Source organism: Dromiciops gliroides, chromosome 5 (genome assembly GCF_019393635.1).
Source record: "Dromiciops gliroides isolate mDroGli1 chromosome 5, mDroGli1.pri, whole genome shotgun sequence".
Taxonomy (NCBI): domain Eukaryota; kingdom Metazoa; phylum Chordata; class Mammalia; order Microbiotheria; family Microbiotheriidae; genus Dromiciops; species Dromiciops gliroides.
The window spans coordinates 239,949,664-239,974,809 of NC_057865.1; the positions used below are offsets into that span (position 1 = coordinate 239,949,664).

The following is a 25,146-nucleotide window of genomic DNA, read 5'->3' on the forward strand; positions in this document are numbered from 1 at the left end:
ATTTTTTTTTTAAATTTAGAAACATTTTAAAAAAGAGCTTCATCATCTTTCTTCCCTTTCTGCCGTACCATTAGCTGAGATTGTTGCTATTTCTCCCAGGAACCTTAATGCCAGCTTTTGATTGATTCAGCCTGGCATTTCTCATGATATATTTTGCATATAAGTTAAATTTTTAAAAAGGTGGAAATATTAAAAAACAACGCGGGCCATCTGTTCTCCCTTTGAGACTACACAAGGCTGCTTGGTTGAGGCAGCTGTGGCCTGGAGCTTGCTCTCCTCCGCCTTTACTTTCAGTTCTCCTTACTGGGGGTCACTGTGTGCGTGTGTTTTGAAAGGTTCTTAAACAAGACGGGGAAGTTCGTTGCCCTCGCGCCCCATTGACGAGGACAGGTGGCACACATAAAAATGCAGAAACGGTGGAGAGAGTAATCGAACCCGGGAGGTTCGAGGGGCTTCCAACCGCTGCTGGGCAGGCGCGTGCACGGCTCTGGGGCGCACGCAGAGTCCCGGATGAGCCGCAGCTTCGGAGAAGGCAGCTACGGGTTAGGGGGCAGGGGCGTGCGCGTGCGTGCGGAGATCCGTGCGGCTTCCGGCGCGGGCCGTTGGAGGAGGAGGGGCGCGCGCTCCCAGCTGAGGCCCGGTTGCGCGCGCGCGCGCGAATACTCGTGAAGCTTCTGGCGCGGGCCCGCTGGAGGTGTCCCTGGGTGCGCCGAAGGCGCGAGGCCCTTCTCTCCTCCTTCCTCCGAGGGTCTGCGAAGCGGGGCATGGCGCCGGAAACCACCCTCCGAGGGCCGTAGGGCCCCCTTCCGCCGGGGGCGCGGGCCGTCGCCAGCACGGCCAGAAGCTCCCCCCAGCTCTGGAGCCGGAGGTGAGGCCAGAGCCGCGGGGGCCGGCGGTTCCAGTAGGCCCCGTACCTCGCCTGGTCTGGGGGATGAGGGGGGGAGGGGCGCCCCGTCTGCGCTCTGCCGCGTCCAATTCGGGGCGTGGGGGGGGCGGGGGAAGAGAAGGGGAGGGTCTGCAGCCCCTGGCGAGAAGTGAAAGGAAGGACCCGACAGGACTGTTTTTTGTTTTTTTTTTTGGGGGGGGGGTCTCCGCATCCCGGAAGCCCGGGGCCGGCCTGCGGGCACTGGGGCAAAGGTAACCGGAAGTTGGAGCCGCCTGGCGGGGGGTGGAGGTGGGGGAACCGCACTAACAGGTGCCGGTTCTCCTGCAAGCCCAAACAAGAGCTGGGGCCGCGGGGCCGGCCCGTTGAGTCAGCTTTTCCTCTTTTGGTTGGTCATGTCGAGACACGTCAGGAGGCGGCTATCCCGGGGAGCTAAGCCCCGACTTGTCTCCTCGCTGCGGGTATTTAAACCCGAGCCCGAGTGACGCCGTCCCCGGCCGGCGCTTGTGTGTTTCAGGAGCGGGGCCCCCTCGCCGGACCTGAGAGCGCTCTTCCCGTCCCTGACCAGGTAAGGGCTGGGCGTCCCGACCGAGCCCCGGCTCCTGGGCTCCGCTGCCCCGCTGTAATCTTGTCGCCCTCGCGATCGGCGCCTTCCGTTGGGTGCTTGAGGTTTTCTTGCACCTGGGTCATTTGTCTTTGTCCTTTTCTGATTTTAGGCAAATGTGCAATACCAAAATGTCTTCGGATACGGACGGTGCCTTGAGCACCTCGCAGATGGCAGCTTCAGAACCAGAGGCTCTGGTTAGTAGTTTTGTGAAAAGTTCTCTGCTCCCCTGGGTCCCTTTGAGGCTGGGGGTGGGGGGATGCTGATAAAAGTGATAAGACCTATTATAACACGGTTTTCTTGTGTGTGTGTTAATTCAGGTAGACCTCGATTACCGTCCCCCTCAAACATAACTCTTTGCAGTAAAAATAAAAATCACCTCCGACTGTTTAGCCTTTTTCCATTTAGTAGCATTAACAAAGTGAGGGTTTCCCCCTCCATAAATCTAGTAAAGGAAATGAAAATTCTGCTTTAGATTGTGCCGTAAGTCTTTTTCTTTCTCTTTCTATATTACTTTTAACTATCTTGAGAAGTCTTGAAATGTTCAGGTTAAGGCAACTAATATTAAATGGTTAAGATGTAGTTTATATAATCTACAACATGAATAAAGACCTTTGGGGGCAAATTGTCTTTCTAAGTTTACAGTATGTGTTACGTTTTAAGCAAGAGAAGTCTTTTTTTCTTCCTTACCTGAGGAGTCAGTCCTTGAACCTGTGGTACAGTGCCTGGCCCATAGTAGACACTAAGTGCTTACCTGGCTGACTGACTGGCATAAAAAAAGTTGATAGAAAATTTCAGAGGCTTATGATCAAGCAGTGATTCTATTATTATCATGTGTTTTGCTTTTTAATTCAGGTAAAAAGGTGTTATAGATTTTTTTTTTGGTAAAAGTTGGTTTATCTGTTTACATTTATTATGCTTTTATATTTTATTGTAAAGTCAATTTCTTAGTAATAACATTAGTGTTTGAATATGAACTAGGCTATTTTCATAAGTACAGGTTTTACGAGTTTTATCTTAAGCTCTCATCATAGCTCCACAAGTTAAGAAATGTAACTCTTAGTATTAGAATGGAAAAAACCCCAGATGCTCTCTATTTAGAACAGTGTGCCTATTGTTGTTTAATCATGATCCAGTGGGTTGGTAAGAACTAGAACAATTTTTTAAAGTAGAACTACTTTCTGATGAAGTATAAAGTTTATTTCTTCAACAAATATTGAGTACCTACTATTTGAAGGAGCCTGGTTAGGTGCTGAGGTGGATACAAAATATAAAAGAGATGGCTCCAGCCCTCCTAATTTACTGTCTAGCAGCACTTTATATGCTAAGTTTTTGAGATAATGAGGTCCTGAAAAAGTAATTTCAAACCTTAAAGAACAATATGAAAGTTATATTTGGGGGACTATTACATGGCCATTACATCCACAAGGCCATGTTTTTTTGCTTTCTAAGTTTTTGACTTGACAGTGGCAGGAATTTTACTCACATTTATTTAATAGTTTCTATTCTAATATTTCTGGAGCTTGAAGGAACCTTATAAGTCATCTGCTCTAACCTCATTTTGCAGATGAAGAAACTGAGCCCCACAGAAGTTGTGATATGCCCATGGTTAAGCTGTTAGTAACTTGTAAAGCAAAGACTTGAATTCAAGTCCTGTAACTCCTCCCAAGATTTGTTCTCTGTAAGGTAAAGGGCCCAGACTCTATGGAAGCAGTCTAATATAATGGAAAGAGCATTGGCCTGGGAGAGAAGAGCTAGGTTTTAGCTCCAACTCTCTTACCAACTCATCACATGACCGTGAGCAGGATGCTTTGCCTCATTGTACCTCATTTTTCCTCATCTGTAAAATTAGAGGGCTATCTAAGATCTTATGATCCTAGATACTGTGATTCTTTCAGTCCTACTTATTTTAGACTTCCATGACAGTCCATGAGGTGTCTTGATCAAATTTAAATGTAGGGTATCTGTAGTCTTGGGTAGATAATAGATTTAGAACTGAGAGGCACCTTAAAGGTCATCTAATCCTACTCTCTCGTTTTACAGATGAAGTTGCAGATCAAGGTTTTGAACTTGAGTTTTCTTGACTCCAAATCCAGCACTGCCACACCATGCTTTTAAATTTCATTATTTTGATTATTATATATGGTTGCATACTAAGAAACTTGGTTGTAGAAAGATTTTTTTGTCATAGATGATGTTTATACTTTGTAGGTTAGACCGAAACCATTGCTCTTGAAGTTGTTGAAGTTTGCTGGTGCACAGAAAGACACATTCACAATGAAGGAGGTAAGTTATATTTAGACTATTAAAGAGGCAAATTGTATTTTGAGATGAAATATAACTAAATTTCTTTTGTTCAATTCAGTGTAGCATACAGTCATGGTGAAATTGCATTGTGGGGAATTTCTTCAGCAGCTAGGGAGATGGGATAACAGAAGGAATTCGACTCTTTGTAGGTGTGTGACACTTTAAATATACTGATTCTGCTACTTGGTGGAAAATACTAGTATAAGGTTTCAAGTGAAAGAGACAGGGTGCTCATAGGGAAGATAATGTATGTACCCAGAGTACTATTGAGCAGTTACCTATTGACACTGTGTATAATGTGAACCTGTTTTAAGTCATGGATTATCCTGCTTTATACTTGGAGTATTTCAACTCTGGGGTAACTAGGTGGTGCAGTGGATAGAGCACTGGTCTTGGAGTCAAGAGGACCTGAGTTTCAAATCTCACCTCAGACACTTACTAGCTGTGTGACCCTGGGCAACTCACTTAACCTCAACTGCCTTTAAACAATCAGGGCCATCTCCAGTTGTCCTCATGTATGTATTGCCACTAGACCCAGATGGCTCCAGAGGAGAGAGTGAGGTTGGTGACCTTGCATAGCCCTTTTTTTTTTTTTTTTTTTTTTTTGCTTTCTAAGTTTTTGACTTGACAGTGGCAGGAATTAAATCCAATTTGGTGCAAGTCATGACATCACCCCAATGTGATTCTTTTTGAGAAAGAAGGACACAAAAGCATTTCAGAGTTGTGACCTTACTTCCCATATCCTTCCCTGCTCTAAAATTACCTTTCTCTTTTCCTAAGCTAGAGATTTTATTGACATCATGTTATTTAAAGTAATTTTACACTGGTGTGCTCATCATATTCCTCCCCTGGGGTAATTAAATTTTTTTCCCCCTTTTTTTGGTGAGGCAATTGGGGTTAAGTGACTTGCCCAGGGTCACACACCTAGTAAGTGTTAAGTGTCTGAGGTCCGATTTGAACTCAGGTACTCCTGAATCCAGGGCCGGTGCTCTATGCACTGCGCCATCTAGCTGCCCCCAATTTAAAAAAAAAAAAAAGATCTTTGTAGTCCAAAAGAATCTTGGGATTTTGATAGGTAGAAGAATGGAAGCAGAGGCTTTCTTTTTACACTATGCATATCGTAGGTTTTACTACTCTGCCCTGACATAATCATATAATTGGGTGAGCAGAAGTTAGGGCGCTTCCATCCCTGAAGGCCTTTTTTTTTTTTCAGAGGAGATGGGCCATTTCTTAGCTGTTCTCTAGAAAGAGGAGAGGGGAGGGTAGCCCATTAGAAGCTTTTCACCATTTTCACCTGCTCAACCAGGGAAGTCACTAAGCAGTGTGTGCTTCCAGCCTACATGCTTCTGTTTAATCTTCAAGTTAAATAGTGCTGTTTAGGACCAGTAATTTATGTTTTAACCGTCCCGTCCCCACCCTTCCCACTCCCCCATTTCATATTCTGCCTCCAAAGGAATTTTAGATTTCAATTCAGTGCACATTTATTAAACACCTAGTACATGCAAAAGTTTCAGAGACAATGAAAATAGTCCTTGATGTCAAGGAGCCCGATTTCTTTTGGGAGGTTGGAAATACAGCACTTAATTAACTAATTGCAAAAGGGATTAGGAAAAGTAGAAAGGTTTTCAGGAGGAGGTGGCACTTAAGCTGTGCATGGAAGGAATCTAAGGCTTCTGAGCTTTAGCTAAGTGTAGAGAACCAGAGTTAGGCCAGTTTGGCTGGAAGAAAGAGTGTATGAAGGGAAGAGATGTGTGAGGTGTTTGGAAGGGGAAGTAGGGACTAGAAAGTATTTTAGATTTCAAGTTTTGAGGAGTTCATATTTTATCCTATAGCAATTAGCACATTAGTGATATGACTAGACTTTTGCTTTAGGAAAATTATTTTGGCAGTTGTCTGGGGGATGGACTGGAAAGGGAGAAAATGGAATAAGGGAAACCACTTAGGAATTTATTGGAATAGTCTAGGCAGTAGGTGATAAGGGTCTGAAGTAAGGTGGTGGCTATGTGAGTCTGAAAGGAGATTGGTATAAGAGACTTTATAGAGGTAGAATTGACAAATCTTGACAACTGATTGGATGTGGAGAGTGATGAGATTCAAAGATGCCTGAGGTTGTGAACCTGAGTGACTGAAAGGAGGGTGGTATTCTCAACAGAAAGAGAGACATTTGGATGAAGGGCAGATTCAAGAGAAAAAATGAGTTATCTTTTGGACATCTGGATATATTAGAACCCAAGAGATTATTGCTGCTGATGTTGATTGTATAAGCATCTGCATAGGGATAATAACTGAACCAATGGGAGATTGAGATGACTGAGAAAGGAGAAGAGCACTCAGGACAGAATTTTGGAGACTTCATCTTATTAGTGGATGATTATCCTGCAAAGGAAACTCAGAATGAACATTTAGACTGGCAGGAGAACCATCAAAAAGTAGGAACAGAAGGACAGAGGAGAGATTACATAAGAGGAGGGGGGCATCCACAGTTGTAAGTAAAAAACATGGAGGGAATAGAAGGGGTTAACCTACTGGATTATATGTAGCAATGACATGTGGCTGGTCTAGTAAGACTAGATTATATGGTGTTTATTCAGGGCTGTAGCCTGGGAAGTGGAGAAGAAGGGGACAGAGCCCACACTTAGGAATTTAAGTAATGGTGAAAGTCCAGGAGAGCAGTGAATTCCTTAGACATGTCTGTTGTATGGTACTTGGAGTAGTGAGAAGTTAGGGACAGCAGAAGTACATGGTGAAGTTTTCAGTTTAAGCATCTTTGTCAAAACAAAATTTGATTCTCAGAACATTGTTATTTAATTTTTTGATGGTTCTATAAGAACATCAGTTTTCATACTCTGCTCTAAGGCACTCTTGAGTGTGAGTAGAGTTTAACTTGCCTTCTCAATGAGATCCCCTGGGGTTCTCTGTTGTTGTTAGTGAGCAGATGGATTCCCTTGTGGTGATGTGCTCACAGGCCCTTCAGCTTTGTGACCGCAAAGAACAGAAACTACCACAGGAGAAGGATTCTAAATGAGTGTAGGTAGAAACCTCTTGCTATATTTAGTTACTTTTGATGGAGGCATCACTGAGAAGAATACAGATCTATCAGCTTTAACTACACATCATTCTGGAACAATTCTGTGAAATTAATTCTGTGAAAAGGCAAGCTTTTATAGGAAAGTAAAAGTCCCACTACTCTCTCTCCTCGTCAGACCTTACTTAGTGAATCGAGTCCGGTTCTTAGTAATATTTTAATAAGGACAGTGATAAACTGGAGAGTATGCAGAGGAAGGCAGCCAGGATGAAGAGTTTTGAGTCCATGACTGATGAGGTTTGGTGGAAAGAACTGGATGTTTTTAACCGGGAGAAGAGACCACTTGGGTTGCATGACGGTGAAGTTCAAGCACTGTTATGTGGAGGAGCCACTGGACTTGTTCCATTAAATTGCTCATGGCAGAACCAGGAGTGAGGTGGAAGGTGCAAAGAGACAAATTTAAGTTTGAAGAAAAAGTTTCTAACAGCTGTCTTAGGGTAGAATGGGCTATTTCGAGAGGTAGTAGACTTCCTCTCCTTGGAGGTCTTCAGAGGCTGAATGACGGCTTGTCAGCTATGTTACAGTTGGGATTCCTTTTGTCTCTGACTAGAGAGCTTCTCTGCTTGCTTCTACTTCTCAAATTCTTTGTTATGTGAGACCAAACCTACCCCTGAGAACAACCTCATGGAAGGGTATACTGATGCTAATTCATAAACTTTACTTCTATTTCAGGTTTTATTTTATCTTGGCCAGTATATTATGTCAAAACAATTATATGATAAAAAGCAACAGCATATTGTCTATTGTTCAGATGACCTTCTTGGAGATCTATTTGGGGTACCAAGCTTCTCTGTGAAAGAGCATAGGTAAGCTCTTTCTGGTGACTTGATTCATTTAAAAGTTATGACTGTTGTTTTTTTTTAACCTGTAAGGTCATCTTTGTTCAGTGAAAAGTTTTCTGTAATTATATATTATGCTAAGTGTCATGAAATAGTCTTAATTAGCTTTGTATTGTTGTTTCTAGGGCAGTGAGGGTTTAAGTGACTTGCCCAGGATCATACAGCTAGTAAGTGTCAAGTGTCTGAGGCCACATTTGAATTCAGGTCCTCCTGAATCCAGGGCCGGTGCTTTATCCACTGTGCCACCTAGCTGCCCCTGTATTGTAGTTTTATGAAAAATCCTGAAATTTAATACTTCAGCTCTGCATTTTTTTTTCTCCAAATTCAGTATCCCTTCTGTGTCATCACAGGGTTACTCATCACAATTGTTATAAAGAGCTTAGACTTTTAGTTACTTTTGAAAACACCTATTTCCCTTTTTTAGCATGCTGCTATAAAACTCTTTATTTTGATATCTAAACGAAACCTAGAGACAGAGTGTTTTGTGGAGCTGGAAGTCAATATTTTGTTTGTACATGATTTCTGATACATTAAGTTGTTACGTAATGTTTTATAGTATATCCCCTGTTGTGTATGGTTTCATTTTTAAATGATTTCTGACCAGAAGTTTTGAGATAGAGGGAGATTACTCACTAGAAAAATAGATGTAAATAGGAACACCTAGCAGGCAAATATATGGTAATGCTAGTTTTCCTTCTCTTTTGGGAACTAGAAATAATATGTAATAATGACATGCTTGGTAGTCACCAACTATTCTTTTCATATGCCTGTTACTTAAGGCATATGGTTATTGGTTCTTTCGTAGATGTTAAACTAATAGAAAAAGAACATCAAGTGACAAGCTTAAGATTAATGAGAAAGTAGAACAAATAAAATTCCTTTGTAGATTGGATTCTTCTCTGTGAGAAAGGTTGTATTTTTTTCCTTGTTTCAACAAATTCAGAAGAAACAGTGCAAAAAATGGTATAGTTCTCTAAATCTTCAGGACTCATAAAACTGTCTTCTTTATTAACTTACTTGAGGACTGATTAAGAGAGATCAGTTCTTTTTATAGCTTTGAACCCTGTCAGTAGTATGCTAGATTGACCCTAATATTTCAATTTGAGACTGTTTAATAGCATAACTCCTTAAATCTTTGGTTTCTTTAATTTGAATGCAAACACTATGCAGATTTTCCATTACAATGTATTTTTTTTATTCCCCCACCCTACCTCACCCTACACCAAGGAGATTATATGCAATGATTTCTAGAAACTTGATAGCGGTCAATCAACAAGGTAAGTTGATTTTGAAAGAATTAGTGTTTTTTAAAACTTTTTATATATATGCCAGCATTTCATAAATGCTGCATTAATTATGTGGCTTATTCGATGGAATAATTTACTGGAACAGTACAGAGAAGCTAAAATTATGTATTATTTTATAGGTTCTAATTTAGTTTCATAATATATGAACTTTTAATATTCCTTACATGTATAAATTTAAAATTGGCTTGGACTTTAAGTTGGAGATTATTGATCTATTTTGAAAGTTGGGTAATTTACAAGTCCTCAGTTTGTATGAGTAATTAGTATAGCTAGAACTTAAACACTGAAAAGTAGATTTCATGTCCTGTTAGTACCACAGTATTTTTTATCAGTGATCCTAGGTAGGGCCATTGGATAAGTATTTGCCTTTTTTATCAGCAGAGTACTGCGTAGATCATTGTGTCTGAGTATGTGATAGCTTGCTTCTCTGTCCACAGTGTGTGGTTTTGTTTCAACATGTCCTTGATAATTCAAGGTTTTCCTTTATCTAAGCAGTCCCAGTTGTCCTAAGGATACTCCTGGAGGCCAGGTTGGTTTTAGGACTAACTAGGAATCACTAAGGTTGAATGTCTGCCCCATAGCTGCTCCCCAGCCTTTATCTGAAATCCCTCTCTAGAAGAAACCAAAACCCATGGTCATCTCAAGTCACAGCTGCAAGATGAGATGTACTCTTGTCTGTTCACTTAAAATCAATAAATATTAAGCACACTATGTAAAAAGGGCATTGGGGTGGCTCTGATAATAGTGCTTTAATGATTAAAAAGCACCTTAAATATTGTTTCTCATTTAGACCTCACAACTATGTATATGCTGGGGTACTTTGGCCAGTAAGTCTGACAGATTAACGGCTTGTCCATGACCAGGCTCTGCTTAGTGGCAGAAGCAGATCTGCCTGGATTCTAGGATACTATCTGTTGTTTCATGCTACCTATGCTTTTGGAGCTTATAGGTTGCCCAGGGATTACTTGTGGCTGGTTCTGCCCACTTCATTAGGGCTGGCCTGGAACTAGACTTTTCCTGGGTTTGGGAAGAGAGATGATTTTCACACACATATATGCCTATGTGTTGTTCTCTCTTCTTAGAACTATTGATGGCTTTATAGCTATCTATTTTAGTGTTCATCTCAGAAGAAAACAGGTTATTAGTACTACCCTCCAATGCTGGCCAATTGGGCAGAAAAGTTATAGTAATGCATGAAGACCAATGAAATTAAATGAAACTTTGGGCATGTGGCATTTCTAAATGAGAGGATCTCCCATTCCCTGAAGCAAACAGAATTTAGACTTAGGTTCTTAAGTCTTATGTAATGAATGGAAATTGCCTTGAAATCAGTCTTAATTTGGAGGTCAAGGAATTTTTTTTTGTGTCTGTGAAATTGGTGTGAGCCCCTTGGGTGTAAAATATGGAGTTCTTTTCAGACTCGTATCCTTAAAAACAGGCTAATTTCTTGCTCTTCATCTAGAGCTTTTCTGAAATTTCCCAGGATTTAGTTATGGAAGAAGAATGAAGACTACTTTGTCTCTGATTTTCCAGAAAAGCTATCCCAGACAGCTCACTGAAGCTATAATCATAGGATTGTAGACTTAAAGATAGAAAGGACCACAGAGGCTGTCCAGTCCCTCTATTTTACAAGTCAGAAAACTCACGGTGCAAGTTTCCTTAGGGTCAGAGTGGCACAGCCAGTGTTTGGACCAAAGTCCTTTGTCTTTAAACCTGGCACTTTTCTCTCTGTACCACAGTACTTTGTCTGTTAACAACCTCTTTCCTGCCTTTTTACTTGAATAACTTTGAAAAACTTTGGTAGACTAATTAATTTGTCATTCAAAACAAACTTGATGGTTATATATGCTTAGGCCTAATTTTGTTTCTAAAATAACAGAAAATTTACTTTAAAATTAAAATTTGAGAATTAAGCTACTAAATTTATTTGGAATTTGTGTGAATCTTAGTTAATGATTTCCTAAATTTCCACAAGTGTCATATCTTCTCTTTTGTTTGTTTTAAGTCAGACCCTGAATGTTATCTCCAAGTTCTTTCTGTGGAGCAACCTGGACCTCCAGCAGCCAGTATCCCCCTTCCCCAGAGTTTCTACTACTTTTCCATCTTCCCAAACTTACCTTTGCAGCCCAAGCTCTCTCCCCAGATCCTTTGATTACTGTCATGACTGAAAGGTCCAGTATTGCCTATATATGGGTAAAGTAGCTATCCATCTATCCTCACCCTTCAATTATCTGAAAAAAAGTTACTCAGAATAGAGATTTTTGGCATCAGCTCCTAATACTGGAATTAAAAATAATTATTAAAATGTGTAATATAATTTTTCTCTATAAAACCAAAATACATTTAACACATTAAATAGCTTAGTATTTGGAATGGTATTTCTCTTGTCTTGAAGTATATCTTCCTAATAATTTTCAAAGCTTTATAGGGAGCTATAGACATTGTCTTCAAATGTTATTTTCTGTGTTCTTAAATGTTCTTGTTTTCTAAAACAAAAATATATAAAATTATGCTAACGTAGTGGGCTGTTTAAATCTGTGTTTGTGTTAATAATAATAGTGACTTACATTTAAAATGTGTCATATATTATCATTTAACCTTTCAACATTGTGAGGTAGGTGCTATGGGCACTGTTATTCCCCTCCCCCCTTTTTTGGGGGGGGGGCAATGGGGGTTAAGTGACTTGCCCAGGGTCACACGACTAGTAAGTGTCAAGTGGCTGAGGCCGGATTTGGACTCAAGTACTCCTCTATCCAGGGCTGGTGCTCTATCCACACCCCATCCCTTTTTAATAGAAGAAGAAACAGGCTTAGAGAGTACAAGTCTCCAAAACTTAACCACATTTTAAAACTGAATTAATTTTGAGGGAGAAAATGCTATTTTAAAGAAATATATTTATGCTTACTATTTGGAGCATATTTGACAAAGATTTCAACTGCGTAAGAGGGTCATGTCTTTCAATTCTCAGTTAAATTAATTATCTTTTCTAAACACTATTTATATATTTTTTCTTTAGAATTTGCTAGTCCACATACATCTACAAATGAAACCAGGTGTCAGCTTGAAATTGGAAGTGGTCAAAAGGTGATCTTTAACTTTCAGTTTTTATTGCAATAATTCTTTTATATTGGAAATAATATAACTTCTAATTGATTGGTATTCTTAGGCTTGGTATTTAATATCTTTTGTGTTGAATACTTAGGAGTGTGTGCAACAAATTCAGGAAGAGAAACCATCACCCAATTTGAATTCTAGACCAACTACCTCATCTAGAAGAAGAACACATAGTGAAACAGGTATATAGTAATATATAACTTAATTTTAAAATTTTGCTTTATTCCTCCCTTGAAATTAACTTTTATATTGATGGTAGTTGATTTAATGATAATTGCTGAAAGGATTTATTTGTTAGGTGAATGGATCTCTGAGTTCTTTCTTTTTGTCCTCTTTTTATGTGATATGTGCTCATTTACTTAACACTGGCTAATTATTTTCTTTAAATTCTTTCCAATTTGCTTTCCTAGTAATGCACTTTAATTTTACTGTAGTGCATCTTAAGATAGTTTTTATCATTGATAGGTAACTCTTCATTTGAGAAAATGAAAAATGAAGATATCTTTGGATAGAAATGTAAAAGGATAAAAGTACTTAGAAATGTGTCAAATCACAAATATGCTCATACTATGCTGTGTACTTTATTGAGTGCACTTCTACTGGTAAAAAAATTTTGAACCCTCAGTGTAGTGTATTGACATACAATACTTATATGAACTATTGCACTAATATGTTACATACATTATAAAAATAGAAGTTAAAGTTTGAAAGGTGAAGCATAATAGTTAAACTTTTATTAAGGTATGTAAAATAAAAATTTTTTTTAGTGAGAGCATTTGAATATACTTCATTTTGAAAATTTTGATAATTCAAGAAATCATTAACATTAATACTAATGGATGGGAATCCATATTTCAAAGATTTTTAGGAATTTCAAAATGTTTTGATAGTCTTTTTGTCTGATTTAATTACAGTTCATTATGTTGTTATTTATCTCATAATATAGCCGATTAAGTTACTAGGAGTAAGGGAAATGGCAGCCCTGACATATTTTTGTTCATTTGTGCTCATGAATTATTTACTGTCATCTTTGAGCCATAGTTTCTTTGAAGCAATCTTGGGGGGGGGGGCAATGAGGGTTAAGTGACTTGCCCAGGGTCACATAGCTAGTAAGTGTTAAGTGTCTGAGGTCGAATTTGAACTCGGGTCCTCCTGAATCCAAGGCCGGTGCTTTATTCACTGCACCACCTAGCTGCCTCTGAAGCAGTCTTTTTAATCCATTTGTCTATTTTTTTGTGAGGGTTAGTGTAGATAAAAGTAGATAAAATTGTAAACCCACTTAGCTAGGAAAACAAACTGCAATGTGTTGTAATATGCTGAAAACAAATAAATGTGTGAGGTTCCATTCTTAACCCTTTTATGTGGTATATCTTCCACTGTTCCCCTCACATGTTAATCATATGTGATTCATCTGAGTGAGAGCATTGGTACTAAGCTGTTTATTAAATGTTAATAAAGATTAATTTTGCTTTTTTTAAGGTTAAAAAATAAATATATGAGTTGTAACATTTTATTTTTACATCTCAGTGTTTTCTCTTGTGCATGCAAGTCATTTCAGTCATTGGCAACTGTTTTGGCTTTTTTTTTAAAGTCATAGAGGTAATCTTTTGTTTAAAAGTAGATCTCACTCATATTCATATATCCTGTTGAAGAAAAAAGATTCTGAAGAAGTTGAATGATGAAAGCCACTGCCAATAAACTGTTTTGGGGGTGTATTTTTTTCTTTTTGAGAAACAGTGATAAAAGTTCATATTCTAGAACAGGGCTTCTTAAACTTTTTCCACTCACAACCTGGGGTATGTAGGTATATAAAATAGGTATACATAACCTTTTACTGTTGCCAAATTTTTTGTGACCCTCACATTCAGTTACATGACCCTGTGTGGGGTCATGACCCACAGTTTAAGAAGCTAGGAGCTAGAATACTATATTTATCAACATACAGAAAACTTGAAAGAAGAAAACCTGTTTATAAATTTCATTATTACTTATGGAGATACAGGTCTGCAAAAGTGATACGCTATATGACTTTTTAACTACTTATTTGGAGATGTTTCATTAGAGCCTTTTTTTTTCTCTTCAAACATATTTTTATGTCATTTGTACCTTTTAGTCTATATGACTGTAATTTTATAACTTTCTGCTGAAAAAAATTTCAATATAAATGTACATAGAGCACTTTCTAGATTATTGTAATTGTATAAAATTAATAAAGTTTTTCTTCTTTTCATTCAAAGAAGAAAATTCGGATGAGTTGCCTGGTGAAAGACACAGAAAGCGGCATAAGTCAGATAGTATTTCCCTTAAATTTGATGACAGCTGTGCCCTATGTGTCATAAGTGAGATATGCTGTGAACGAAGCAATAGCAGTGACTCCACAGAAATCCCTTCAAGTCCGGTAATCATTGTTTGTTAAAATGGATTAGATATCTTGTCAGAAAAAATGGAGGTAAAGGGGGTTTGAAAGAACTTCTTTTTCAAGGGATGGTTGCGAGCTTCTAAATTTGTAATAAGATTGTCCCTTTAAGGGAATAGTCTTGGGGGGTGGAGAGTTAGAGATTTGATGATCAAATTAATATTAAATGTGATGAAAGATATTTAAAAGAATCAAGCTTATGTGGATTTTAGCAACTTATAGTAGCAATTTCATTCTAATGATTGGAAAAGTTAAAAAAGCAAGGGAAGAACCCCCCAGATTTCATTAACCTAGATATCTGTAGCTCTCCACATGGGTCTGAGCACTTTTGCTGGTATGCTTCCTAATTTTTTCAGCTATTAGAATTTGCACATTTCTTGGAAAACTTATTCATAACTTAAAGGCAATGCCTTTATGTTTCAACCTCCAACAAGTAAGTCATTGTCAATTATAATCACCACCTACCACATGTGGTGTGGTAGGTTTGGAAGTGAAAAAAAGCACATTTACCTGGATGGTGGGAAATACGGATGTGACTTTATTCTGTATGACAGGACAGTTGTCAATACCTCCTGGCTTCCATTTAAGTTCAGCAGACATTTTATTAAGTACCTATTGTGTGTTTTTCAGCACTGTGGTAGATGCTGAGAGAGAGATAAATCATGGCTTTGGTTTCCACTTTAGCCACTCCAGTTTATCATCTAGCTGAAGGCCAGTGTTTTATATCTTTGAATTTACCTGTTATTTCAACTGTATTCCTAGCTATCTCACTATGTAACTGATTATAAGTATCTTTGACACAGTGTCTTTTATACTATTTATTAGAGGACCATAGACTGAGAGATCCTCTAGTCTAATTCCTTCCCAGATCATGAGTCCTGTTTCAGATATTCCCAATCATTGATCATTCAGCTTAAGTGAAGATTTTTTCTGATGGAGAACCCATTGGTTAAGTAGGCACATTTTACTTTTGAACACTCTCATTTTTAGGTTTTTTTTCTTAGTTTGAGCTGAAATTACTTCTCTGTAATTTTTATCATTTGGTATTAAGAGGCTAAGCAAAACAATTATGATCTTGCCTCCACATGACTATGCTTCACAGTTTGAAGATTATCATATCCCCTATTAAATGTTATCTTCTCTAGGTTAAACATTTCTGCTTCCTTTAATGAAATGTGTAATGATTTAGAGTACTTTTCCCATTACAGTCATAGTCCTGGTTTAATATTAACTTTTCACCATTCCTTCAAAAATTGTAGAACCCAGAACTAGATTTAATACTCCCTATATAGTCTGACGTGCCTATCATAGTATAATGTCATTATCACCTCCTTGTGGTGGGATACTCCCCCCCCCCCTTTTTTTTTTTTGGTTTCTTAACCTGTGATCTCCTCAAAGTCCTGGATGAGGAGGCTTCCTCTGCTAATGCAAATTAACAACTATTCTGTAACTTACAGTCTTACGGAGTTGCTTGGCACCGAGTTCTGAGACCAGCTCTATCTACTACTGGTTCATGTACCCATCCGTGGGTAGATTTCAGGTTGTCCTTGAACTTAGATGGGGAAAAAAAATTAAATCTTTATTTTTCACTAATTTCTAAATGAAATTTAGCATTTCCTTCAATTACTGAAAAACATTTTTCTGAGAAGGGGTCCATGGGTTTCACCAGACCATTAGGGGTGGGAGGGCATGGTACAGAAAGATTAAGAACTCCTTCACTATAACATGCTACCTCTCACTGGACAATTCTCTACTCCCTTCACTGATAGTAGGTAGCTTTTATGAGTTTTGTTGTTGTTCTTCAACTGGTCTAGTGGGATTCAGAGCCTTTGATCAGTCTGTTGGAATTTGGAGGGAGCCCCCATTGTTCCATTAAAACTCCTTCATTGGACTATTAGAACCCGGGCTCATAATTTACCCATTTGAACTTGGATCCCCAAATTCTGCTTTCAAGGGGCAGGCCTTGTGAAAGAAAGGAAAAGGGTAGTAGATTACTGGTACAGGTTGAACCTGGCAAAGGTTATTTTTACTTCTAGATTTAGGGGTGGGGAGAATAAAGACAGGAGGAGTAGGGGAGTCTTGGCTAGGTCAGAGAAGGGGGTGAATGGGGACTGATTTCAAGTGCAAATGGGGATGGAATCTAGGCATTGTGGAAACAGTATCAGGAGGAGAAGGGACTTGGTGGATTCTTTGAATAAAAGAGGTCGCAACTGAGGGAAGAATCCATTTGCAGTAGTAAAGGGATAAACAAGATCCCTTGACTTGAGATTAAGGAGATACAGCTAAGTTGTTTTGAATAACTTTTATGTTTTTTACATTGCCACCATTTCAGTTTATATCTCCTCTTCCCTCCCAACATACATACTGTGAACTCTCCCTTGTAACAAAAAAAAATAGGTCAACAAAACCAACTGTCAGCAACTATATTTGACAGTATTCTACATAATTTCAAACCTACAGTTTCTTATCTTTTCAGAGAAAGAAGAGAAATTTACTTATTTTTCCCTAGGAGAGGGGGAAGGACCAATATGGGTCATTAGATTTTCAGTGTTTGGTTTTGTTTTAGTGTGGTTTACATTGTTTATCATTTGTACATATTGTTTTTTGGTCAGCGAGGTGGCTCAGTGGATAGGGTGCCAGGACTGGAGTTAGGAAGACTCATCTTCCTGAGTTCAAATCTGGCCTCGAGACACTAGCTGTGTGACCTTGGGCAAGTCACCGAACCCTGTTTGCCTCGGTTTCCTCATCTGTAAAATGAGCTGGAGAAGGAAATGGCAAACCACTGCAATATCTTTACCAAGAAAATCCCAAATGGAGTCACGAAGAGTAGGACACGACTGAACAACAATATAACAATATATTGTTTTCCTGGTTCTGCTTACTTCATATTCTGCATTACTTCATATCAGTTTAGTGTTTATTTTCTAGATTTATTTTATTTATTGTCTTTTATGCTACAATCATTTTTATATTTATATACTACAATTTGTTCAACTAATTTCTCCAGTTAATTGGCACCCACTTTGTTTCGAGTTTTTGTAACCACAAAACGTGTTGCTATGATTGTTTTGTATATAGAAAGCTATTTGTTCCCCTCCTCCTCTCGCCTGGGCATTGAGATCTCAAAGGTTATGAACAATTTAAAAGAATTTTTTTCCTGTATAATTTCACGTTGCTTTCCAGAATGGTTAGACCAGTTTATAGGTCCACCAAAAGTGTATTCATGCGTCTGTCTTCCCCATAAATCCTCCAGCATCGACTATTTTCATCTTTTGTTATGATGGTTTGCTGAGTATGAGATGAAACTGCAGAGTTGTTTTAATTTGCATTTGCCATAATAGTGATTTGGAGGGTGTTTTTGGATGTTCAGTTTGTAATTCTTTTGAAAATTTGATGTCCTTTGAAAACTTAACGATTGGAGAACAGCTCTTTATTTCTAGGCAATTTGTGATGATGATAATAGCAGCTAGCATTTATATAGTGCTTTGACGTTTGCAAAGCATCTTACAGACATCTCATTTTTATGAGATGGATTTCCCATTGATAACTTCCCTTCCATTGTTTCATGATTCACAACCATTTGCTATGTATTACTGATTGGTGTTAAAACAGGTTTTTGCATCTTCAAACAATTTAGAACCATTAAACACATGATCTTGTTTTCCAATCTCATCACCACTCAGTTCATGCCCAAGCTCACTCTCCCTTGAACACCTATCCTACAAAGGTTGGTAAACTTATTTGATGGGCCATCTGGCATTATCTAGAAAATATTTTACTCCACTTTTTTTCCTAATTGCAGATGGTTAGACCTGTGCTGTGAATTTATTTGAAGTTTTATGTAGTGTTCCAGGGGATTATGCAAATAGTTACATAGTTATCTGAATAGAAGCATTTGGATAGGCTTGTATTTAATACAGAATTCTTTGTTCAGACTTTATATAATAGTACATTTTTCATGATTGTCTTGTTTGCGTTTAGTAATCATTGAACATTATCCCTGTAGTTATATCTACCTTGGAGTCTTATGTGATTTTGATATGTGCCTCCTAGATATACATCTGAGGAGACTCTTTGAGTCTGTGTTTTGTTTTATTAAGTGAAATTTTTCTTTTAAATCACTGACTGGTAGCCAGGCATGATGGTACACATCTATAATCCTTGCTACTGGGATAGGCTGATGGATTCCTTTGAGTTTGGAAGTTCTGAGCTGCAGTATGGCTGAAGCTAATTGTGTGTGATAAGTCCAGCACCGGTATGGTCAGCCTATGGGAGTGGAAGACCACCAGGCTACCTAAGGAGGAGCAGACTGGCCCAGGTCATAGACGGAGCCGACTGAAGCTTCCATAACAGTTTTGAATCAGGATTGTTTAGTGGCTGCCATATGTTCTCCATCTTGGACTGGTTGAGGAGACCTACTCTTCGAAGAAGAAAAATCAGTGAATAATAAATAGTGTGGGGTATTACATTCTCTGTACCTTTGAGTCATTAGAATTGACTAAAGTTGTGGTCTTTTATAGAAATTTGTCTAAGAAAAATAACCCTTTTATGGTTTTTGTTGAGGTTACTATTGATGTGAGCATGGACCATTTGACCATTTGTATAAATGAGGTGCTAGTTGATTATATCTTCTCTATTTCCTTCTTTCCTTCCCCCCCCCCCCCCCATTTTTGTTTTTTGTGAAAGAGATCCATAACTTTTTTTCAGTCTTAAGGAATCTTCACCTCTTGGTTTCTTGCTAATTGATTCTTGAGTGCTTTTGAAATTGTTTTTGGTAGCACAGATTTCTTCTGTATCGAATTGGCTAATTCCAATAGCTCCCAACTTTTGGCTTAAGTACAACTGCCTCGTCTTCACAAGTTCATTGTGTACAAAGCTTGAATATGGTGATTTCACATCTTTTTCATGGGAATGATAATACTGCCATAAAAAATCCTCACAATTTTGTTGTTTTATTTCTGTTTGATTTCCATCTGGTTGTATCTGCAAATTCATTCAGGATGAGCTGGCTTAATCTGGATCACATAGCATCTCTGTTAGATTGTTTTCTTAACAGCTTTTCACTGTTTTGAGGTAATATTGCTTGTAGTCTTTCAACATTTTTCTGTAGTTTTACAATCGAGCTTGTATTCAACTGGTGTTGCCCTTGACTGCCATATGTGTCAACTTGCCAACCAGGTAGTGTTTACAGGTTGAGGAGATTTCTGGGCTTTTTTCCCCCTTTCACTTTTTTGTTGTGATGACTGTTTTACAAGAGTTAAAATTCTAAGAAATGAGATTAGTGAATTTTTGTGAAGATGGAGGAGTAAAAGGTCAATGGAGAACTTTCCTTCTAAATGGCACAAAAATCTTCTGTCAGCAAATGCTTAAAAAAGAGATGACTATAATTTTTCATAAGAAAATTTTTAGGGAAAAAAATCCAAGGCTTGAATAAATGAGAAGTTTCTTATACAGTCATAATGAATTTAAGAGTAGAGGCATAAATACCGGACCCAAAAATATATATGTATATGCATATATATATGTATGTATATATAAAAACACAAAACAGAAGCATAAAACATCTTAGGACACAATGGATATTGAAACAGTGGGTGTAGTGAAGGAATTTAAGAAAGAAATGAATTTAAGAAAAATAACCATGGAAGGAAAAGGAACTGAAGGAGAACTATGAATATCTTTCCTGAGGCTTCTCAAATGACAGCTTAGAAATATATGAAGAAAAAGTAAAAATTTTAAAATACAGTTTTTTACCTGGAGGACAGAACTGAAGATATTGAGGAATGCGAAACATGCTCAAAAAATTTCACAACTTGACAAAGATTTAGAACAGCTGGATACATTGAATCTGGAGGACAGAACAAAGAAAAAGAATTTTAGAATTGTCGGGGTTTCTGGAAACTGAAGAAGAAAATATGACAACACCCTGGGAAATTACATAGGGAAATTTGAATATCTTGAAAAAGAGGGACAGATAAATCAACAGAAGAATTAATCACAAGGTTCTCTTACCTAGATATATCGTCAAGCTTCACAACTGCCTTGATGAGATGATTTTTCAAGTAACTAAGAAAAGCATCCCATACCAGAAAACGTCGATTTGAATTAAATAAGATTTTTTTTTTTTTACCAAAACAAAATAGAAAAGACAGAATCTGGAACATTTTATTTCTAAGAATTAAAAGCTATAAAATTTCATCCCCAAACCAGTTTAGTTTTCCATTTGTGCTAAGTTTCTAATACAATCTTTTTGAAGACAAAAAGATGGTCATTATGAATCTACGAGAATTACAAGGATTTGTGGAGGAGAGAGCCAGTCTTAAGGCAGCTTTCCAACAAGAAGGCAGATCATCATCAAGGTATGACAACCAAAGTGAGTTTTACAATTTAACTCAATGTAAAATCACCATAGGGAAGATGGTAAACCATAGAAAAATTTTTGAGTTTTTTAGGGGCGAGGGAGGAGGGAAGAAGAGAAATTAATTATAAGCATCAAAGGTGAAGAAGATGGAGAATGAACAGCAAAGAGAATAGGAAGAATGGAGAGAGGGAAAGCAGTCTTAATATCTGAAACAGGAGGGACAGGGAAATTGAATTTTTAGAAAACTAATAGAATTTAAAGAGAGCCTTGTTTATTTAGGGTGATTGCTGTGTATTAAAGTTGGAGTTGGATTAGTTAAAGTGAAGTAAGGACAATTTTATCCCATTTCCCAAAATGAATAATAAAATGACTAAGGACAGTCCAGATTTTAGGCGAGAAGGGCTAGAAATGGTGATTGCCAGTTTCTTAAGTCTATTTCATGTTTTGAAATTGATAGGATTTGTAGGAGCTATTGTAATTGTATGCAGTGTGTCTGCCTTTATCCTTATTTGGTACTTTGACCTCTGTTCTATGTGGTTAACTGATTCCACAGACAGCTGATTTGATGTGATTTGTTTCCTGTCTGTTGAGAAATGGCAAATTTAAAATTTTAATATTGTTTCTTGCTTGCCCTGTTTAGTGCCTTCCAGCTCTTCTAAACTACTGTACTTTTGATTTATTTAAGGATTCTTAGGAATCTACTTTCATTTTGGCTTTTGATTTCTTGATCCTAAGCCATATTTGCCAGAATAGTTTTCACTCTCCACCCACATTCACTTATGTATTGAAGTTGTTAAATTGCAGAGTATAAATTGATTTAGCTTAAATGTCAATTTCTTTAGTAGATTTTTCTCTACTGCTCTCTGTAGTAGATAATGAAACATAAGCTAGTTATTATCTTCATGGTGGTACATTTGCTTATGTTTATTTTAAAAGTACTAATAGATAAAATGCCAGTGTCTTCTGAAATGAACTTGAGTACACAATGAAACAACCATAGCCAGCCTTTTTTATTCCTTGTCTCCTAGTAGAACCTGCAAGCTGCTCATCCATTTAGTTGTGATCTCTTTTATATATTCTATTCATATTTATAGTTTATAATATCAAAATGGATATACTCATTTTCTCCCATTGATGTCAATTTGTTGGGCATTAGACATAAAGCATAAATTTTTCTTGCCAGATTAAGATTTTGCCTTTCTGCCTATGCCAAAAGAAGTCACAAAGGCAGCATACTGAATTAGGGATAGGCAATGCCTGTCTTCTTTCAGATAGATAGTGAATTAAATGCATGTCTTTTTGAATCTTTCCCTATATTCTTTATAAATTGTAAAAGCTGAGTTGCAGTACAATATTTGAGAAATAATATTCAGAAGTTCAGTTACAAAGCTCTACAGAGATTAAAAAAGTGTACACAGAGTTCTTTAATGAACTATTGTTAACTTTCCTTAATCTATTTGAATACAAAAATTAAAGACATTCTTTCCTTCTGGTTCTTCGTTACTAACTAAAAGTATTGCTGTAAATATTTTTGTATCTATGGGACATTTGGAAACTGTTGATTCCTGTCAGTATGATTGAAATATGCAGCATCCTCCTTGTAGCTGAGATACTTCAGCCAGCATAGGGTGGAAAAATAAGGTTTTTACATTGACATCTAAGAATTACTTTATGATTCTGACAGTGATTAAATATAGCAATCCAGTTTCCACCTTGGCAGTTCTATGTATTTAAACTTTTTTCCATTCCTAGGAAAGGTAGGTATATACTTACACTGATCCATTAAGGTGGGTGCTAGTTGGAGAGAAACAACAGACTCATTGTAGTTTGAGTTTGGTTACTGTTAATTCTCCTTTAGCAAGCAATCAGCTGCAAGTCAAATATTCAGGACAGGCTCCTGAGAAGCACTTCATTGATTTAAGATTTCTTAATTCCTGTTTTCTCTTAGAGAATTGAGGATATAATAGTAAATGTTCTGCTGATCATTTTCACCTCTCCTCTCCAGTAAAACAATCAAATTAGAGCATAGTGGCTTTCTTTTCTCATCATGCATTTAAACCTGCCCTTCCCACCCCCCATCTCCGAATTTGCAGTGTAGAAAGTGGGCTAGGATTAAATAGCCTAAAACTTTTTTCTCTTAATGAAGAGAAAACTGAAATTTTTGCAGTATGTAAGTAGTTTTAAAAAAATTATTCCTTAGGCTTTTTGTATGCGTGCTAGCACAAAATTTGTAATCTGGCTGGAACAATTTTTGTCAGGGAAAAATTGGAAGTGAATTCTAACTCAATTGTATAAGATAGTGATTAAAAAGGACAGGGCAGAAGAGGAGGAAAGGCTTTATTTGAGGGAGGGAAGGGGTGGTGACTTCATTGGTTGGAATTCTTCCTCTGGCTAGGGAAGTGTGGCATCAATCATGTTGGCTACTGACCTGGCTCTCCTAACCCACTGTGCTTAGGACTGGAGCCGTACAAACTTGGTACTAGTTTCATAAGTGCCAGTGCTATATTATTGAAATGTCTAGTTTCTGGTGCCGTAGGCAACCTGTTGTACAAATGAGGAATGTGGACTGCTATTAGTGTAGCTAGATATTATGTCCATGTAATTCTAGAGTCTTTTTGGCTCCATCTGGATGATTGATTAAAGAAGTGGTATGTTGAAATCAGTTACCTCTTCCACCTTTACCTTCTCTGGGATGCAGCAGTATCAGCTTGGGGCTGATCACCTCATAAAAGTATTTTCTTTAATGTATTCCTTGCATTTTCTGTGCAAATATCCCAAGTCCATAGGAAGTTGTGTTTAATGAGTGTCATAGAGCTTCCATTTACCTCTTCAGTAATATGTTACTTGTGTTTTTCTTAGTTGATAGATTTTAAAAGCAGGAAGGGACTTTAGAAATATTTTAACAGACTTCATATTATAGATGAGGCTGGAATATAAGCAGTTGAGTGACCTAAGGTAACTCAGGTATTAATGACTTGAGCTAAGATTCAGACTCAGATTTTCTGATCTTAAATCCATTGTTCTTTATACTAAACCATGTGACTAGATCTTGTTTCACAATAGTTTTTGTCACACTTGCCTTGGTTAACAAAATTGAATAGATCTGGGGCTCAGAGTCCATAAAAAATTTTTTTAAGCCTTATCTCATACAAGACACACAGTACTGACAAACACTAGTCTTCCCTGATTTCTGAAAGTCTCAGAGATAGCTAGGAAAAGCAATTGTCTCAAAATTGAGAATCTTTAGGAGAATTTTTTTTATTATCAATAGGCTGAATCTAGATTATTTTATATAACCAGTTATTTGTATTTGTTGGGCAAGCTCTGGTAAGTGCTAGAACTATGTAAATTGGACCACTCTTCTAAACCTCTCCAAATTCAACCTGAAATCCTGTTTATTAAAAATACTGTTAAAGTTTATGGTTTTAAATCAGCAGATTAAACACCATGGTGTGCTAGGTTCTTTGGGGGAGGCAAGACAGTATGGAAGACAGTCTCAGTCCTCAAATATGTAATCTTCTGGGAAAATAAAAGATTATACCTGTGAATGGTGAATAAGGAAGTAGAGCATTGAGGCCAAATGGATAGTTTAGACAGTAAGTCACAATAATTCACAGGAGACAGATCATTTTCTAATGTGTGATTGGGAAGGCTTCTCAGGAGTATGGAACTTGAACTGGCCCCCAAGAACTGTGGAAGAACAGGATGTGGTTGGGGAGGAGATTGAGGGGAGGGGAGCATTCCAAACAGGAGGAAAGGTTAAAGCAAAGGCCTGGAGGTAGGAACAGCCTGGCTGGTTCTTTTTGAGGTTGTCAAGTATAAGAGTAGTTTTAAACATTACCATTGTAGAAGGCCTGGAATGCCAGGATAAGGAGTATAGGTTTTGACCTACTTTGTATAAGGAAATGACAAAGTATTTTAGGAAGAATTAGTCTGATGATGTGTTGATTGAATTTGAGGATGGGGGTGGGAATGGATAATTAGTAGGGGAGAGCAGTTAGGAAGTTAAGGATTTTTTTTTTTTTGCTTGAGTTAAAATTCCTTTTCTTTTGTTTAGGATATTGATACAGGTGTATTAAGTGAAAATTCAGATGATTCAGTTTCAGACCAATTCAGTGTTGAGTTTGAAGTTGAATCTATTGATTCAGAAGATTATAGTCACAATGAAGAAGGACAAGAACTCACAGATGAAGATGATGAGGTGGGTTTTTAAAAATCTACTTAAGAAAA

The 25,146-nt window shown here is 37.7% G+C and overlaps 1 protein-coding gene across 3 annotated transcripts in view; it reads left to right on the forward strand.

Annotated features, from left to right (window-relative positions):
* The first annotated feature begins 595 nt into the window (after positions 1-595).
* Positions 596-25,146, forward strand: part of MDM2 (MDM2 proto-oncogene) — a 32,296-nt gene continuing 7,745 nt past the window's right edge. The window contains exons 1-10 of one of the 3 annotated variants that reach the window (XM_043965384.1): positions 596-868; positions 1,401-1,451; positions 1,600-1,684; positions 3,699-3,773; positions 7,552-7,685; positions 8,946-8,995; positions 12,042-12,109; positions 12,228-12,321; positions 14,380-14,537; positions 24,974-25,117. In XM_043965384.1, the coding sequence (XP_043821319.1) occupies positions 1,604-1,684; positions 3,699-3,773; positions 7,552-7,685; positions 8,946-8,995; positions 12,042-12,109; positions 12,228-12,321; positions 14,380-14,537; positions 24,974-25,117 (804 nt within the window). In that variant the 5' untranslated portion in view covers positions 596-868; positions 1,401-1,451; positions 1,600-1,603. Of the gene's footprint in view, positions 869-1,400; positions 1,452-1,599; positions 1,685-3,698; positions 3,774-7,551; positions 7,686-8,945; positions 8,996-12,041; positions 12,110-12,227; positions 12,322-14,376; positions 14,538-24,973; positions 25,118-25,146 lie in introns of all 3 variants that reach the window. The other 2 variants (XM_043965382.1, XM_043965383.1) reach the window with 2 other exon arrangements.